The following is an 18,464-nucleotide window of genomic DNA, read 5'->3' on the forward strand; positions in this document are numbered from 1 at the left end:
AGCCAGACCTGCAGGTTGGACGGGTCCTTGTAGTTCTCATCGGAGGCGATCTGCAGCTTCTCCTGGATCCATTTCTCCAACTCGTCGGCATCCCGGCGGAAAAACTGGAAGCGGAAGGAGTCCTCCAGCTTCTGCCGCCGGACCATCGACAGCTCCTTGAAACGCCGGTAGCGGTCCAGAACCTGCTGCCGGCGTTCCTGAATGTCTTCGGCTGTTTCCAGCACTTTGACTCCGACGGTGTCCATTTTCTGCACAGAACAAAACACAGTGGATGTGAAACCAACACTAAATGAACCACCTCTCCATGCCATCTCCACAGTAAACCCAGCCCTGTTCCAGAACCACCTGCAGTAAATTCTGGTCTCTTCTGAAAACTAACTGTTGCTGGGAGGTCCAGTGAAAACGCTCTATGCTTCAATGTGAACTGACCCGATAAGAGGACCTGGGAAAGATGAAGAACAGCTGCTACTGGAACCTTTGTCCATAAATGTCTGAAGAATAAGGATCAGAGGATTTCCAGGAGGAGGTTGCCTCAGATAAATCCGGCCTGTCCTGTTCTGTGCTCAAACAGCATGAATTGTGATTCTGGTTCTGGTTCTGCCTTCAACACTGGAGCAAACAGAATCTGCCTGCAGCTGTGAGGATAGGAGAGGGAATGCTGCTCGAATGCAAATATCAGGAACTAAATGCATTTTCTGCAACAATGTTCTGAGACAGAAACTTGGCTTCTTTGTAAAAGCACAGCCCCCCCATCCTGCCTGTTGCTAGGCAACCAGCAGCAGCTGAAATACTATAAATGCTTGAAGCGGGTGGGGGCGGAAATTCCTCCAGCATGTGAACAGTGTCCGAGGTTTTCCACACAAAGAAATGTGAACAGTCAGCGTCTCTTAGCCTGAGGCCTCCTGGTCCATCAGAGCGAAGCTGCAGGAGAGCCGACGGACCAAACCGGGCCTGAATTCTGCTCCTACAGCAGCTTTACCTCACAGAGACCACTACAGAACCAAAGGTTGGGTCTACAGATCTCAGGGGAGTTATTTAGAACCTAAAGAGCCTAAAACTGTTAAGGGTGGACCCGACCCAATAATCGGCCCGACCCAATGACTAAGAAACAGGCAGAAAAACATAAGCTAAGGAAACTATTAGCAACTGCACATCTGAACTTCTGCCACCATGTTGCTGGCTGCTGCTCTGCAGGCAGAGGAGACGTGAAAATGAGATGAATTATCTGCGCTCAGCTCCGTTCTGCAGCGGCCGATAACACCACCTCCCATCCTGGTTCAGAAGATAACGTCTTCTCCCTGTTTTCACCTCGCCGCTGTCAGTCAGCAGCAGCCACAGTGCCTGGCAGACAGGGCTGCAGACACGTGTTCCTCCCACATTTTTCCTTCCACTCAACTTTTCATAAATATGCTTACAATCAGAACTTTATAAAGAAAACTAAGTATATTCTTATCTGAAGAGAGAACTCTGGACCACTGAGAAACATCTGGTCCCCTCAGCCCCGTTAACAACGCTGGTCGGGAGTGTTTAATATTTTTGTACCTTTAAGAAGCATCTAAAGTCTCTTCCAGGAGATAAACTATGCATGAGTGGCTGGATGAAAGTAAGACAATGGTTATAATTGATTTAGTTGCTTTAGATGAGCTGGATGGACATGAATATTTATTGGAGGAGCTTCTTCCAGAGCGTGCTGTGGCCTCCATGAACGGCTCCAACATTCCTGCAGCAGCTCTGAGTTAAACTTTAACAGCACACATCCCTCACAGCGCTTAGGTGACCCTAAAACCGATCCAACATGGTGATAATGAAAGCTATTAAAAGTCCAAACTGACACTCCCTGAACCACAGAGGAGCGGATGATCCACTTCAGCACCGCCAGATAGCCCAGGGAGCCCTGGGATATAAATGGAAGCCACGCCTTGCGAGGGGAAGCTGAAGGAGTTTGCAGGAAGAGACTCATGAGACAAAGAAACTCCATTTCCTGACTCAGGAATCATGAAGTGGTGGAAGAGGTTCTGTGGAAATCATCCAGAATATTCTGGTTCTGAAGCTCTTAGGAGCTTCTTTTAGAGTAAAGTACTGTGATATTTAAGAGTTTTTCCACACATCAGAACAACTACAGTGACATCCTGATGAAGATCACTGATATATTCAACTGGTGGGTAAGTTTCAGTCCAGTCAGAAACTCAAAAATCTGATCTGCCTTCCTGTTACTGGATTCAGCAGATATCAGGAAGGCTAAATGTTTTATTCTGTTTCAGCTTTAAACCACTGGCTTTTATGGAACATCCTGAATATCAATTCAATTCAATTCAAAAATACTTTATTAATCCCAAAGGGAAATTAAATGTTCTTGTAGCTCATATCATGAAGGTTTCTTCAAAGAGACGTTGTAGATGCTGATGGCTGTGGGCAGGAAGGATCTCCTGTAGCGCTCCGTCTTACAGCAGATCTGAAGAAGCCTCTGACTGAAGACACTCTGTTGTTGTAGGACAGTCTCATGAAGAGGATGCTCAGAGTTCTCCATAATGTTCTTCATTTTATGAAGAATCCGTCTCTCCACAATGATCTCCAGAGGTTCCAGAGGAGTCCCCAGAACAGAACCAGTCTTATTTATCAACTTGTTGAGCTTTTTTAAGTCCCTGGTTCTGATGCTGCTTCCCCAGCAGATGATGGTAGAAGAGATCAGACTCTCCACAACAGATTTATAGAAGATCTGCAGCATCTTGCTGCAAACACCAAAGATGCTGGAAAGGTCTGCAGCCTTATGGAAGTCTCAGAGTTACGCTAAGGTTAGTAATGCTAACAACGCTAAAATCCTGTTTTACACGGACTCCTCTCTGCTCCTAATACAATCTTCTAACAGCAGGAAGACGTTAGCAACACTCAGCTGGTAACTTTGGAATCAACAGATCGGAATTCTGTATGTTTCAGACCCAAATACTTTCCAAAATCAGAACCAAAACCCCAAACAGGTGACATAGCAGATGTGCAGTCGGATCCAAACAAAGAGAGAAGAGGTGGAAAGCAGAACATTTCCCTTGTGGATCAGCGCACCAACTAGGACAGAGTAGACAGGTTATCTCCTCTATACCAAGTTACTGATCAGAAAGGAAAACCTCCATCGACACCAAACTTCCTCCACATGCAGAGTTTCACATCAACATAAACATGCATGATTCTACTCATCTCTACTGAGTGCATGAGATCAGAGACGATCAGAAGATGAAACACAAAGCAAAGATCCTCAGATCTCTGTAACAAAGTTCCCCCAACAGAACCGAGTCAACAGAACAGAACAGAAAAACAAAGCATACGCACACAGAGGTGTTCTGTCTGATTCTTCAGCTTCTCTTCTATCCTGATTGACAACCGGACTTCTTCTAAGGTTCAGTCATGGTCCCACAGCTCAGAGCCAGAGTCTACTCTGCAGCTCCGTCAGACGCATTGCACCTGCAGTGACTGGGCTGAACCAAAGCCCGGCCTCTGCGTCTGAATCTGCTGCGTAGATGCTACCCCTCCCTCATCCCTCACTTACTCAGCAAAACTCCACGGCTGCCCTGCAAATCCAGAACATTCCTCCGTTTCACAGATATCCAGAATATTCCTCCCTGACCACACCAAGCCACACACACAGAGCAGACTCCCAGAAGCAGCAGTTACCTTCAGTTTGGGTTTGGTAAATGTTGACATGCTGCAGGCTGAAAGGTGCAGGGTTGATGGAACAATAGTTAACAGACCAACAGAGAGCATTTGATATGAAATAAAAGATGTTATAATGTGGGCTCAGACAGCAGAATCAGAGCCGCCCTGGCTGGAAACACCTTCCTATCTGGGTCACTGTCCTCCAGCAGTTTAGATCTCAGTCTGCTGCTTCCACATAATGTCCGTCAGTCATTCCTGAACCATTCCAGAAGCTGAGTGACTCCACCCTCTCTCAGCGGACTTCTAACCCCATCATCAGGATTTTAACGGCATTATTGCTATTACGGCTCCACTCTGAGGACCAACTCTGCTGGGAAAGTACATCACAGGCTGTCGGCTTCACGGGAAAATAAGAAAACGTTCAGCTGGAAGAACCTGCAGGGTTTCATGAAAAGAAAAATAACCTCAGCTGCTCAGAAACATCTAATAACCTTCTATCTGGCTGCATTTCAATGTAAATCAATTAAGTTAGACGCAGCATAATTAAGGGAAATGTAATTTATCCTGGAACATCTCTGTTTTCCCATTCAGTTCCCATGTTTTCATACTAAGTTGTCGCTGCATTTTTCATTAGAACGGAGCTGACATTATCCTACTTTAAGGTCCGTCTGAACCCAGTCAACATTAAGTCCAGAACAGTTTGGATACATTTTCTCGGGTCAGAGTTTTTTCACCTGATGATGCTTGAATTACTCTGAGTCAGCAGTAGAAAACTACACTGACTGGTTTCTAAGTCATATTCTGACTACTTTGACTGTTAGATATGTTCATATATTGCAGAATACTGCAGGCATGTAATACATGCTGCAATAGTTACATTGATTCAATATTTCCTAAACCGTGAAGCGATTTTAAACTCCAAACTAATTTGTTGATCTGTGGTTCCTCGCTGGTTGTTGTGACTCATTTTCACTTCAAACTTTAAACTTCTGAGATAGAAAAGTTGGAAGCAGTAAAAACTCATTTTTAATGACCTAATGAGCTTTTACTTTTCATTTGATGATACAAATATGTAAAAGTATATAAGATACATGAACCAAGTTTCAACACTGCTTCTTGCTGTTAGTTAAAAGTTGAACAGATTTATTTAACTTCTTTTACTGGTGGATCAAACATCAACAAGGATGTAGTTTATAGTTTCAAATAATCACAAAAACTATTTAATCAACAGAACTAATTATTACAACCATTATGAGCCACATTGTCCTTATTTGAGATAGAGCCGTTTGGTGGTTCCGGTGAAATAAATTAAGCTTTCAAAATCAAGGAGTATTTCTGTTAAACTGAAACAACTTTAACCTGTTTTTATTTTTCCATAACTTTGATGCAAATCCCATAAAGGTTGCCAGATTGGATATGTTGGGGGATTTTCATTTTTCATTATTTATCTTCTTCTCCGTATTGTTTGACCAATGATTATAATCAGTCTGACAGAGGGAGGTATCCCAATCCTTGTGGTTTTTAGTAGAACAATGACCATCATTGGGACCCTATGTGAGGTTCCTTGAGACGACATTGTTGTGAATTGGCGCTATATAAATAAAGTGAATTGAATTGAATACACCATCAATGAATTGATTTAATATTTCCATGGGAATCATTAATAGTCGGTTGTTTGTGTGTCCAATGGAACCATGTGGACCAGTTTTAATAGTTGACACTCCCAGATGGGAGTTCCCAAGGTTTTGCACTTATGGGTCACCGCCTTTCAGTGGGTTTAAATGTAAACTAAGGGACACCGATTAGCCCAGGTTTTACAACCTACATACATGAACTTGGTGTCATATGAATGCTCTGGTTGTGGCCGTTCAGATGATGGTTTCAGTACTTCTGGAACATTCTGCTAGCCTATCCACTTTTATGGAGTCTAATATAGCTCAGTGTTGTATGAACAAGTTTTAGTAACTGAAACTGTTTCAGAACCCTGATCCTGGATCAAGTGGCATCTTTATAGGTTTATTTGAAGCAGCGCCCCCTAACTGCTGGTCTCATTGCAGCAGGGATTGTAGTTAGCTTCTTTTTAATTTCTTTTTATTTGGTTCTATATAAACCAAATAAGACCGTAGACCCAGAGTATCCTGAACAGTTTCTGAGGCGTTTTATTTCTGTCCTGCAGACTGGTTCTCAGCTGACTGGTTGGTAGGTGAGGAATTCAGCACCAGTCTGATGGTGTCTGCTCTGATTGTCCTCCTGCAGTCTGCACACATCAAGACAGCTTAATAACAGGGGGTGTCTCCACATCAGAGAGAGAGTGTGTGTGTGTGTGTGTGTGTGTGAGAGAGAGAGAGAGAAACAGAGAGATCAGACTTTAACCGAGCTAGGCGGTTCCCTCAGCCAGAACCCATATACTGTTATCACATAATCAGCAGACAGAATAATAATCTGGGTTAATCTGCAGCTCGTTCATACGACGACCTCAAAGCCCTCAATAAACCCCAAAACACCAGCATGAAACCAAAAATATAGTCTACATTATGATCTGCACATGGTTTTTGGACTTCAATCCGTAAATAAAGCATATTTAAATAGGGTGTTAGCGTTTTATTTCACCGAGGCTGTTAGCTGATGCTGCTGCTAGCTAGACGGTTACGGTCGAAAGAACCCGAACAAAACAGCTTTAGAAACACGGAATAAATGAGATTAAAGATTGTTTCTAATCTGTAAAATTAGATTATTTTATAAGAAATATGGAAATATTTGCCTTACCGCGAAGGTTTTTCCAAAAAGCTAACGGAGCGACGGCTATCCTGAAGAATCGACCCTGACGGTTCGTGTGAAGGGCGGGGCGCTCTGTGGGAGTACGCTTGCTCTACAGTGACGTCATTTCTGCAGCTGTACGGAAACAGTCGAAGCGTGACGGAAAGAGACGAAGGTATTCGGGAAATGCAGGGACCTGAATCCGTAGCTCCTAGTGACGTCATTCTAAGAAAAATCTAAGAATTTTTCGAGAATTTTCCTTCGATCAGAAAAAAGTCAGGAAGTATCTGAGGTCTTCAGAGAGGTCCTAATGTGAGGAGATGTTCAGAGCAGTGAGGAGGACCTTTAGTGATCCTAAGAGTGTCTGAAGCAGAGAAGATGGAGGAAAGACAGAGAGAAAGGAGAGATCTTCTCCTCCAATGAACAACAGTGAATGAATAAAACGCTACCAGCTCCATGGTGCAGAGATCCACCTCCTAAACAGTCGAGTCAATGAGAACCGAAACTTCTAGAACAATCATATAATTATTAATATAGAGATAAGATTAACTTTATCATCCCTCTAGGAGGAACAGCGCATTGATATGCTTGACAATGTGCCTCTAAGTCTGACAAAATACTATAGAGCAATATATTGTATATATAAAACCTGTGCAAACTTAAAATGTAAATATGTAGAGTACACTTCATCCCAACATAGTTGTATATTTTAGGATTCACATTTCAGATATTATTTTATGAATACTTTTTGGTTTTAGACAAGCAGGACACCCTAAACAAGTTCTGGCTTTCCTATGTTCTGGAGGACGTTCCTCTTTAAATACTCACTGTAAACTGTGTTTACTGCTTGGTAAATACCATTAAGAGCATTATCCAGACATGCCCCCATCAGCTGACGACCATAAGAGCTGGCAGACAGGAGATCATCTGATCATAACTTAATTCAAACATCTGACCTGTGAAGGAATGTAGAATATTCACAACAAATGTTCAGTTTTATGTAAGTATAGTTGTCAAATTATAATGAAATACACTCTGTGTTCTGAAGGAGCACAGGAGAAGATGATGACACAGATCTTTCAGATTCTTTAGAACTTAATGCAATAAAGTATTTAATCAGATATCTTCTCTGAAATGGATCACTAAACACAATGTAAAAAGATCTTCAGGTATAAAACGGTTTTAAACAGTACAAAACAAAACTGTGTTGAAAGACAAAACAGCCAGAGTTTTACTGACGAGGAATGAAATAAGGATGAAGTAAAACTAAAACATGGTGGTGGTGGTAGAGGTCTGCAAAGGTTGGATGGATGATGGATGGATGCATTGATGGATGGATGGATGATGGATGGATGATGGATGGATACATGGATGGATGGATGGATGATGCATGGATGGATGGATGATGGATGGATGGATGATGGATGGATGGATGGATGATGGATGGATGATGGATGGATGGATGATGGATGGATGATGGATGGATGGATGGATGGATGGATGATGGATGGATGACGGATGGATGGATGATGGATGGATGATGGATGGATGGATGGATGGATGATGGATGGATGGATGCATTGATGGATGGATGGATGATGGATGGATACATGGATGGATGGATGATGGATGATGCATGGATGACGGATGGATGGATGGATGATGGATGGATGGATGGATGGATGGATGATGGATGGATGATGGATGGATGATGGATGCATTGATGGATGGATGATGGATGGATGATGGATGGATGATGGATGGATGGATGGATGATGGATGGATGGATGATGGATGGATGATGGATGGATGGTGCTTGAGGTTTGATTCATTCAAGAGGAAGGAGCTTCAACACATCCAGGAGGTCTTCTGGTCACCCTCTGTATCAGTCAACCCAGAGTCCCTGTGAAACAGGCAGCAGACGACCAATCACAGCCTGGCTGTCTCGCGCAACCAATAACCAGTGAAACCAGTCTGTTGGCTCGCTGGAAATATTCAGCCAGCCTCAGTAAATGTAGATGTAGTGTTTTTAAGATGGATGTGGTGACGAATGAACAGAAACCATCGGACACATGTTGGTGGCGATGATACATTTGGTTTCCAGCATCCGTTGCCATGGTGACACGTTCTAAGATGCGAAGCTGCAGAATACCAAAATGAAACAAATCTGTTTTTTATTCAGGCAGTCAGATGGGTGAGGGGGCCCGCAGGGACCCACCGAGGGCCACGTCACTGAACACATTGGTGTAGGACGCTTTGAGAAACTGCACGTAGTTCTGCAGGCTTCGGTTGGTGCTGTCTGACTGCTCCAGGCGGTCCTTCAGGTCCTGCAGCCGGCTCTGATACCGCCTCTCCACCTGGGAATCAACAACACGTTACAGACATGTTGGAGGAGCAGGAACAAAGTGATGATCAGCAGTAACCTCACCTCCTCTTTCCTGCGCCTCAGCTGATCCATTTCTGAGGCGGTCCGGCTCAGCTGGGTCTCCAGTTCCACAATCATGGACTGGTTGGAGCGTTCTTTGGTGGCAGCACGTTCTCTGGTCTCTGAGATCTGGAAACACAGAACTACTTTTACACATGCTGAAAACTAAGTACACCCTCAGTGCGTGTGATGTTGGGCTGTAAGAGACACCTGCTGGCGAGCATCGTCCAGAGCCTCCTCCAGCTTCCGACTCAGCAGGGAACATTCTCTCGTCTTCTCTTCCAGGGAGAGCTGATTGCTGTGGATAGTCTTATCCCGTTTGGAGATGACTGTTAGAAGGTCAGTGTTCTGACTGGAAACCTCCTCCAGTTTCCTGATAGACGACAGGAGAGGAAATAGTACTTCTAGCAAAGTTTAGGAGCACACCTGAACTGGATTTAGATCTTAGAGTCTCCATCAGCAGCAAATATTTTACTCTGTTGTTTGGTCTGAATGTCGAGGAAGTGAGGAGGTCACTGACCTCTCGAAAGACTTGACTCTCAGCTGAAGCTGTCGGTTCTCCTCCATCAGCACATTGTTCTTCTGTCTCAGAAGATCCACTTGGTGTCCCTGGGACTCCATCTAACACAAAGCACATTCTCTGTGAGAGCAGGAAGAAGCTCCTATAGGAACAGTGCTGTACAGTCTCTATTTCTTCCCATTGTCCCTCTTCCTGAACTCCTTTAAAGTGGTCTGGATCAACGATTCTCCAGGCTTTCTGAAGGCCTGACAGAGGTTAGAAGTTTTCTTTTGACTTCAGTCAAATCTACATTTTAACTACTTTAAAAGAGTCCAGGTTTTAGGAGTTTTGACCTGGACTGGTTTAAAACAGCCACTACGGTCCTGGAATGTTCTGGAGAATCCATCCAGTAAAATCCTGGAGGTCCAGCAGTGTGTCAGGAATTCACACAGTTTGGTCTGAAAACTGAATCAGGCCTGAAGAACCTCAGCACAGATCATCTCTCTGTCCTGTTCTGGATCTTCAGTGTTTATGTGGAGATGTTCAGCTGAGTGTTATGATAAACCTGGTGTGACCTTTAGACGGAGCTCCGTCAGGTTGGTGCTGAGCTCCACGTTTTGTCTCTCCTGGCTGCGTTCCTGATCCTGAGCTTCCTGCAGCTGCAGCTGGCAGCGCCGCAAGGCCTCTGGAAGAGCCTCCAGCTCCGAAAGCCGACCCAGGAGCTCCCTGCGCACCGCCTCAATCTCCTTCTCCAGCTCCTCCCTCACCAGCTGGGCCTCGTGTTCTGCCTGGGCCACCTGGGAACAGTACTGATCGGCCTCGGCCCGGGTTTTCCCAACCTGTAGAGTTTGTTAAACGGTAAATAAAGCCTAAGTGAGGTTGGGTCTGGGTTCACCAGAGTTCCTAATGCATCTTCCAGTACCTGGATCTTATAGCTGTCCAGCAGAGTCTCATACTGTCTGATGGAGGCTTTGATCTGCTGGAGCTCTGACTGAGACAAGCTCAGCTTCTCCTCCACTGCAGATGCTGCAGCCTGCACAGACACTCCATCAGATGTCACCTTGTAATGCATTCAGACATCAGGAGAAGATCCTGACAGGACAGGAACCCTGACCACTTCTGTCCTACCTTCAGGGTCTGGTTTTCCAGTTTGGCAGCCATGTTCTCTGCAGACACTCCACGCAGGCGATCCAGCAGCGCCTCCCTGTCCGACCGACCTTCATCCTGCACGCTCTGCAGCTGCTCGGTCAGCTCCGATATCCGGCTGATGGAACAGAACAGACCAGGACAGGACAGATTCAGAAAATAGTCCTGATCCAACTCTGTGTTTATTTATTAAAGTCAGAAGGACAACGTGACAGAATCAGTGTCAGAAATGACTGTAGGCTACTGGAACAACACCAGAACAACTGCTGATGTTCTGTATAAAATCCAAACGTCATTGTCTGTTTGGACCTCTAGGGAATGAATGGCTACACTTCAGACAAACATCTGAGCTCCAAACGGACTAAACAACCTGATGATCCCTTCTGCTGCTGAACAAGATGGATCCATCTGTCCATGTTTCTGCCTGAAGCTTCCTGTCAGTGTGGTTCCTCTCAACAGAATCTTAACTTTTCATCCATCCATCCATCTGTGCCAAACATCTAAACATGATGAAGTTCCAGTTACCTGTTCAGCAGAGACAGCTCCATCTCCAGCTGACTCTTCTCCTTTGCTTCCTCTACATGTCGACGCTGCCAGACTTCAGCTGTTGACAGAGCTTCAGCTACCTGCTTCTCCTGCTGGACACAGTCACAGAGTTCATCTGGGTGGATTTATTTCTGGAGCTGAAACATCAAGAACATTGGACCCACCATCTGCAGCAGTTGATGGCTCAGCTGTCCAGCAGCGTCCTCACTGCGCTCCGCTCGCTGTTTCTGAGCTCTCGTGGCTCGTTTCAGAGCCTCCCGGTCGTCCAGCGCCTCCTTCTTTAGTCTGTTCAGCTGGTCCGTCACATGATCTATCTCTGCCCTCTGCTGATTGGCTGCCCGCTCCAGGTTCTGCAGGAACTCAGCTTAGTTCAAAAACTAAACCTCTATGTGTCAATGATGCTGAGCTGCACAGACAGACCTTTATCTGCACGCTGAGCCGGTTGTTCTCAGCTTCTTTGGACCGTAACTGTCCCTGTAGATGAGCTCTGGTCGACTCCAGAGTCCTGGAGATGTCTGCTGAGCTCTTAGCTTTTTCCTGCAATTTCCAAACCCAAATTATAAGCAGGTTTAATCCGTGTTTGACGGGTTTCAGGACGGCTGTGTTCGTGTTTCTGATACCTTCTCAGATCCCAGCAGGTTGGAGAGTTGATGAAGCTCTCCGTCTTTCTTCTGAAGCTTCTCAACAAGGTGCTGTTAGAAGAAAAACATGGAGCTCACACTCAGACAGGAAACATGTTGAACATGAGGAGAAATCTGAGATCTCAGTTTGTCTGCAAAAGAGAACAAACAGAGAAGATCCCAGAGTTTCTGATCAACCTGGACTTCTTTCCTCATTTAAGGTTCAAGAGAAAAATGTAAAATTGGTCTTTTTGACAGAAGTTATTCAGCAACAAGAAGGAAAATATTTAAATAAGTTCAGCTTTTCACAGAACTCAGCACCCTGGAGAACATTTGTTCGTGTTTAGGTTTGTTCTTATCTGATCCGATTCCCTCATCAAACCAAGCATCACATGATCCGGATGGTAGAGATTCCCTGTTTGAACTCACAACGTTCTCTGCCTCGGTGTCAGCGAGCTTCTTCAGTAAAGCCTTTTTCTGCTCCGACAGTCCGATGGACTCCATCTGCTCAGAACCAAACAACAAACACTCAGAACATCGCTGCCTTCTTTTCTTTCTACAACAACTTTTATTCATTTTTGTATTGAAACAAATAAAATGAAAACCTTCTAACATCACAATGTTTCAGACTCGGGCTACAAAACAAGTTAAGAAAAAAACGTTCTGACTCAGAACGAAGATCCAGTTCATCTTACAGTACCGCGGAAAAGTATTTACACCCCATGAACTTTTCCACATTTTGTCACATTATAACCAAAGGCTTTATTCTTCTTCACAAAACATCTCAGTCAGACTGGATGGAGAACATCTGTGAGCAGTCTTGCCACAAATTCTCTGCTGGATTTAGTTCTGGACTTTGACTAGGCCATTCTAATACATGAATCTGCTTTGATCTAAACCATCCATTGTATCTTTGGCTGTAAGTTCAGGGTGGTTGTCCTGCTAGGTGAACTTCCACCCCAGTCTCCAGCCTTTTCTTCCAGGATTTACCTCCATCTATCTTCCCATCAACTCTGACCAGCTTCGCTGTACCTGTTGAAGAGAAGCATCCCCACAGCATGATACTGCCACTGCCATGTCTCACCATGGAGACAATGTGTTCAGGGACATCAGCGGTGTTGGTTTGTATGTAGGCCTAAAAGTTCAGTTCTGGTCTCCTCTGATCAGAGCACCTTCTTCCACATGTCTGCTGAATGAGAGCACCACTAACAGCTGTCCTATGAACATTCTCCCACCTGAGCTGTGGATCTGTGCAGCTCCTCCAGACTCTTCTTGGCTGTTTCTCTGACTGATGCTCTCCGTGCTCCGTGTCCAACATGAGGACACCAATGGTAGAAGGAATATTGTTTTTGTTATTTGACCTGAAACTACAGACTTTTTTTCCTTTTCATAAATATGAAACGTTTTTTGTTCCAAAAACCCCAAAAATATAAATATGGTTCTTTAACTGAACAATAAAACAAGCATTAATGCAGTAGCTACTTCTAAATAAAGGTCATCTTTGCTCTAGAGAGATTATATTTAGCGAGGGGAGAATGGCTCTCTAGATTGTAAAGGTTGCTGACCCCTGGTTTAGGTCTGCAGGTGGTCCATCTTCTCTCCATGTTCAGATGATGGATTGATCAAAGCTCTGGATGTTGTTTTAGAACCTAACCTGTTTAACCTGAACCAGAACCTACTGATTAGGGGACTTGTGAAGACGGACTGGTTGGACTGGGATCCTTTAGGGGGATCAGAGTAAAAGAGGCTGAATGCAAATAACTGCAGAGGTTTTATTGAAAACCATAAATCATTTTCCTTCCACTTCAGTTCTACTTCTCGTTGCTCTGCATCAGAACATCTAAATAAAATACATTAAAGTTTGAGGAACGGAACAAAATGAGAAACAGTTTAAGAGGTGTGAAGACCTTTCTGTCTCCCCGGTTTCTCCGGTGTTACCTGAGCGTCCTGCTGCTCTCTGAGAAGCTGCCGCAGAGTTCGGTTCGTGGCCTCGAATGTCTCCAGTTTCTTCAGCAGCAGATCCTTCTGCTGGGATAAAAATGAAGACGACAGCCTCTGCATCGGAAAACACAAACAGATCAGAGGAACATCAGCAGGTTCCGTGTCTCCGGTCAGATAAAGACACCAGAATCTGGGTCGGCTCTTACATTTCTACCCGTGCTGCACAGTTTGGAAATAGCTTCTTTCAGAGCAGAAACCTGCTGAGCAGCTGCATCTCCCTCAGCTTCAGCTTCCCACAGCCTCCGGAGCAGAACATCCTTATCCAGAGGAAAACCGTCCAGTCTGGAAACACCAGACCCAAATGAACATGAAAACAAAGCAGGAAGGTTGGAAACAGTTCAAGAACCTTTCTCTGTAATTTCAGGAAAATATTTCTGGGTCCAGTTCATGTCCAGACAGACGGGACAACGTTCGCAACACAAATAAGAGGACATTCTGCACGAATTCGGACCCATCTATGGGTAAAATAAGGACCAAGGTCCAGAACTGGTTCCTGGACCATTTGGTCCTTAAAACCAAACTGAAGCTAGTGGGGAAAAGATCTTTCAGTGACTGAGGCTGGATGTTTGGAAGAACAACCAGAAGATCTTCCATCCAGGAGCTGATTTCTCATTTCTCACAGGCAGGGAGTCTCAGAGACATGAGAACTCTGCAGAAAATCATCGTTAAATTCATTATTCATAAACAAAACAACAAAAAATAGGATTAATAAATAAAAAAGTTAAATACTTATTAAATTCATTAAAATCCAAAACCTACCCAACAAAAAAAAAATAGTAGAAAAATCAACTGTTCTTATTTTTTACAGTTATTGTTATTAATTATTATAACTATTAATAATAATTATTATTATTTAATTAACTGTAAATTTAAAGGTTTGGTTAAATGTTGCAGTTAAATATTAGAAAATAACACAGATTCTGAAATAATTAGATTTAATTTATGAATCAATTATGAGACAAAAACATTCAAACACCAAACAACTTCATCCCTAAACGGAGAACATCAACACTGAACAGGTTCCAACATGTTCCACATCTGGAACGAGGTGAAGGTGTGGACCATGATGAGTACTTGTTGTGCTCGCTCTCCTCCAGCATCTTCTCCATGGACTGACGCAGACGGCTGTTCTGCCTCTCCGTCTCCTGAAGCTCCTGGGTGACCTCGGCCAGCTCCTCCTCCTGCTCAGCGATCACACGTTTGGAGACGTTCAGCTGCTCCGACTGACGCTCCAGAAGCTGTTCCTTCTTACGCAGTTCCACCTAAACGCAGGAGATGCAGCAGAACACATCAGGTGACCCAAGCAGAACATCATGGGTTTCTGCTCGTCCTACTATGAAATCCAGAAATGCTCTGTGTAACTGAGCCGAGTCCTGATCCAGAACCATCTGTTCCAGAACCATCTGCAGTAACGGTTCTGATTCTGGTCTCTTCTAAAAGCTCAATCAGGAGGATCAGGAATGTTTTCATGTAAGGAGAACAGGGGAATGATTTTATGGAATGATGCTGCAGAAATCTGTGGAGAAAGGATTTCTCAGCTCCAAGTTTTCCTAAACTTGATTTCTGGGAATTTGATGAAAAACATCATTTTGGGGTCATTTGGATCAGATGATAACCAGGACAATTTAAACTTCAACCAAACTCAGTTCCTCCTCCACATGAACAGAAGCACAGAGTGGAACCAGTTGAGAACCTACCTCAGTCGTCAGAGAACTGACTTCAGTCATTAAACTCTCGATCTTCCTCTCATACTGGCTGATCCGGCCCTGTAGACCTTCCTCTTCCTCTGACGTGAGATCTGACAGTCGCAGCACCGACTGGGAGCGCTCAGGTTCTGGTTCTGGTTCTGGGAGCGGTGGTGTGATCTCCAGGCAATGAGTCGGTCCCTTAAAGAAAACAGAGTCTCAGGAACAGGATCTATCAGAAGAAACGATCTGAGGGAGGTTATCTCATAAGATTCCTAACCTCCCACTTGTAGGAAGCCTTTCCCGGTGGGATCCAAGGCACTCGAGTTTTGACCTTCGCTGTGGGACGAAGTGTCGATTTGTCCATGTTGATCTTCCCCTTTAAACACCAGGCAGTAGGAAAGAAGGACAGAACCAACATGAAATAGAACCTGCTGATGAAATATCTGAGAGAACAGTCTCACCAACTGATCAGGAAACCCGCTCACAATATGAACCCGGATAAAAATGGTTCAGCTTCATTCCTAGTTCTGATGGTGACCCGAGAACAATTGAGTTTAAACATCTCAGACACAACCTTTCAGATTTCTTACCATCTTTTCTAACCCAACAGCTGATTACAGAGTTTGGCCTAAAGCCACAGCAGATGTTCAGAAGGTCAGATCAGAGAAGGAAAGGTGTCAGCTGGAGGTTTTCTAGTGAAGTCCCACTGAGAAGACACCTCAGCAGGACTTCCCTCTGATGCTTCAACATGAGATAATTCCAGCAGAAGATATTAGAAGTAAAAGGAGGTGGACAGAGAGGGAGGTGTCTCTCTGACCTGAGGCGTCCTGCCAGGACTCGTCCGCTGGCTCTTAATGTGAACGTGGACCGGAGTGGCATCACTGACGTGCACGTGCACTGGGGGTGAACCGGACCGGTTTCTCATGGCTTTTCTCTGGGAAAGAAGGCAGTGATCAGTGACTGTGATGAGCCAATCAGAACTCAGAGCAGAAAACAGACACGGACAGAAACGGGGAAAAGTGTTCAGGAAGACTAACCAATACTGACAGTGGCACCAGATTTCAAAGTTCTCCCTGCAGCCGGGTCAGAGTCCAGAGAACAGGAACAGACTGAACACGCCTGGAACCCCACCTACACATCCATAACATTCAGACAGTCCGCGGACTAACACTAATGGTGCAGCTCAGGGTATGTAACGTGGTTATTTATATTTATTATTTAATGTTTGGTTGTACACCGGCGTCCTCCCACAGTCCAAAATCATGACTGGTAGGTTAACTGGTTTCTCTAAATTGTCCTTAGGTGTGAATGAGTGTGTGCTTGGTTGATTGTCCTGTGTGTCTCTATGTTGCCCTGCGATGGACTGGCGACCTGTCCAGGGTGACCCCGCCTCTCGCCTGTAGACTGCTGGAGATAGGCACCAGCTCCCCCGTGACCCACTATGGAAGAAGCGGTAGAAAATGACTGACTGACGTTTGGTTGTAAATATGTGCAATGACGATAAAGTCAAGCAGCAATAAGGCTTCTGTCCTGTCTGGACTGTGACACAGCAGATGCTAGCAGCACCGCAGCAAAAGAACTGAGAGCGGTTCGGTCCACGTTCATCAACACTTCATATTTATTCTTCTATGTTAGAAGTTCAGTCACATAAAGTGTCATTTAATCATTTCCAAATAATCAGCAGAAGTTTTTTGTATTCTGATGGCAGCGATCTTAGAGGATTTTAGACAGAAACAGATGAAGATGGAGCAAAAGCATAAAATAATACTAAAAACTGTTTAAATGTTATTCAATTTCATTATAAAGAAAAAATGAGATGTTATGAACTTATGGAATAATGCTACTGGAGAAAGATGATGTTGTCTGCAATGGTTTTATTTTTGTTTTCTAAATGTGTTTCAACCAGGATACGAGACGGGACAGTTCTAGATCCTCATCTACAGAACCCAAAACAACATCTAAAGCTCTGAAGGCCTCACTGCCACAGTTAAGGTCAGAGGTCATGACTCAACAAAAAGAAAGAGAAAAATGGCTCTCAGATGATACTGGCAGTCAGACATGGTGGTGGTAGTATGATGGTCTGGGACTGGTTTGCTGCTTCAGGACCTGGAAGACTTGCTGTAACTGATGGACCCATGAATTCTGCTACCAAGCAGAGAAATCCTGATAGAGAATGTCCGACCATCAGTTTGTGACCTGAAGTTCAAAATCACTTGGGTTCTGCAGCAGAACAATGATCCAAAAAACTCCAGCAAGTCCACATCTGAAAGGCTAAAACACCAAAGGCTTTTTAGTGGCCTAATCAAAGTCTGGACTTAAATCTAAATGAGCTGCGGTGGCATGACATCAAACTGGCCTTTCACACCTGAAAACATTTTAATGTGGATGAATTAAAACAGGAGAAATCTGGGCAAAAAATTAAAAACTAAAAAAGTGTTTTTGACCTTTCATCTTTGAAAATGTTTCTCAGATCAAAAAATTTGGTTTTATTAATATTTGTTCAGCACCGAATAATCAACTCAATGCTTGGAGCTGATTAGCTGTTAAAGCGTTTTCTGGATCGGAACCGATCCAAAGTGGACTAAATGTGTAAAACACAGAAAAATGTGTTTTTATAAACTAACGGTAAAGATCCTGGACCTGAGCTGATCGAACTGTTGAATAAAAACTGTGAAATAGCCCTTTATTAAGGATCAGAAGCTAGGCTCTGATCACTGAACGGTAATAATAACTTAAACTGTTCAAAACCAAAGAAAATCTACATTTTAACTGGATTTAAAGTTTGTATTTTTGACAGAAAAATTAAACAGTTGCTAAAAATGTGTTAAAAAAGGCAACCAAAAAACAAAGTCCATCTAACAAACCAACTGCAGTTACTTTAACTTATGTGAACTTTAGCTGACATGATAAACAGCTTCATTAACATGAAGATTAGCTTAGAGTCTCTGGGCGGATAAATGAAGAACAAGGACCCCTTACCATGGAGCAAACTGATACCCCGCTGTCTACACCTCATCTGCGCAGCGGCGCTTCTTAATAAATCACTTTTAATCTGATATTTACAGGAAAAGTCCGTTACGGTACAAGCTAAATAGACTATACCATTAAAACAGCTAGCGTATCTGTGACTGGGCGGT

General features: G+C 44.0%; 2 protein-coding genes across 10 annotated transcripts in view; both read right to left on the reverse strand.

Annotated features, from left to right (window-relative positions):
• The window catches only part of sptan1 (spectrin alpha, non-erythrocytic 1), a 36,674-nt gene extending 30,149 nt beyond the window's left edge, over positions 1 to 6,525 (reverse strand). For 4 of the 6 annotated variants that reach the window (XM_047371801.1, XM_047371800.1, XM_047371798.1 and 1 more), the window contains exon 1: positions 9 to 248. In XM_047371801.1, the coding sequence (XP_047227757.1) occupies positions 9 to 245 (237 nt within the window). In that variant the 5' untranslated portion in view covers positions 246 to 248. Of the gene's footprint in view, positions 1 to 8; positions 249 to 6,411 lie in introns of those variants that run through there. The other 2 variants (XM_047371802.1, XM_047371797.1) reach the window with 1 other exon arrangement.
• A 1,598-nt stretch (positions 6,526 to 8,123) lies between these two features.
• odf2a (outer dense fiber of sperm tails 2a) lies at positions 8,124 to 18,461 on the reverse strand. 4 transcript variants are annotated; one of them, XM_047371813.1, is made up of 19 exons: positions 18,307 to 18,460; positions 16,145 to 16,261; positions 15,605 to 15,703; positions 15,337 to 15,525; positions 14,714 to 14,901; positions 13,786 to 13,921; positions 13,577 to 13,693; positions 12,068 to 12,142; positions 11,639 to 11,710; positions 11,439 to 11,555; positions 11,183 to 11,368; positions 10,998 to 11,107; positions 10,455 to 10,590; positions 10,249 to 10,359; positions 9,902 to 10,165; positions 9,348 to 9,448; positions 9,038 to 9,200; positions 8,831 to 8,956; positions 8,124 to 8,759 (listed from the first exon to the last, which is right to left on the reverse strand). In XM_047371813.1, exons 1-19 carry the CDS (start codon positions 18,307 to 18,309, stop codon positions 8,589 to 8,591), a joined length of 2,481 nt encoding a protein of 826 aa, XP_047227769.1. In that variant the 5' UTR covers positions 18,310 to 18,460; the 3' UTR covers positions 8,124 to 8,588. The 4 variants fall into 4 exon arrangements, 3 of the variants coding, with proteins under 3 accessions (XP_047227769.1, XP_047227768.1, XP_047227770.1); XM_047371812.1 differs by having other exon boundaries at positions 10,998 to 11,110; XM_047371814.1 differs by lacking the exon at positions 18,307 to 18,460 and adding an exon at positions 16,365 to 16,588 and having other exon boundaries at positions 10,998 to 11,110.
• Positions 18,462 to 18,464: the final 3 nt, after the last annotated feature.

This window comes from Girardinichthys multiradiatus, chromosome 8, assembly GCF_021462225.1.
Source record: "Girardinichthys multiradiatus isolate DD_20200921_A chromosome 8, DD_fGirMul_XY1, whole genome shotgun sequence".
In the NCBI taxonomy this organism is placed as follows: domain Eukaryota; kingdom Metazoa; phylum Chordata; class Actinopteri; order Cyprinodontiformes; family Goodeidae; genus Girardinichthys; species Girardinichthys multiradiatus.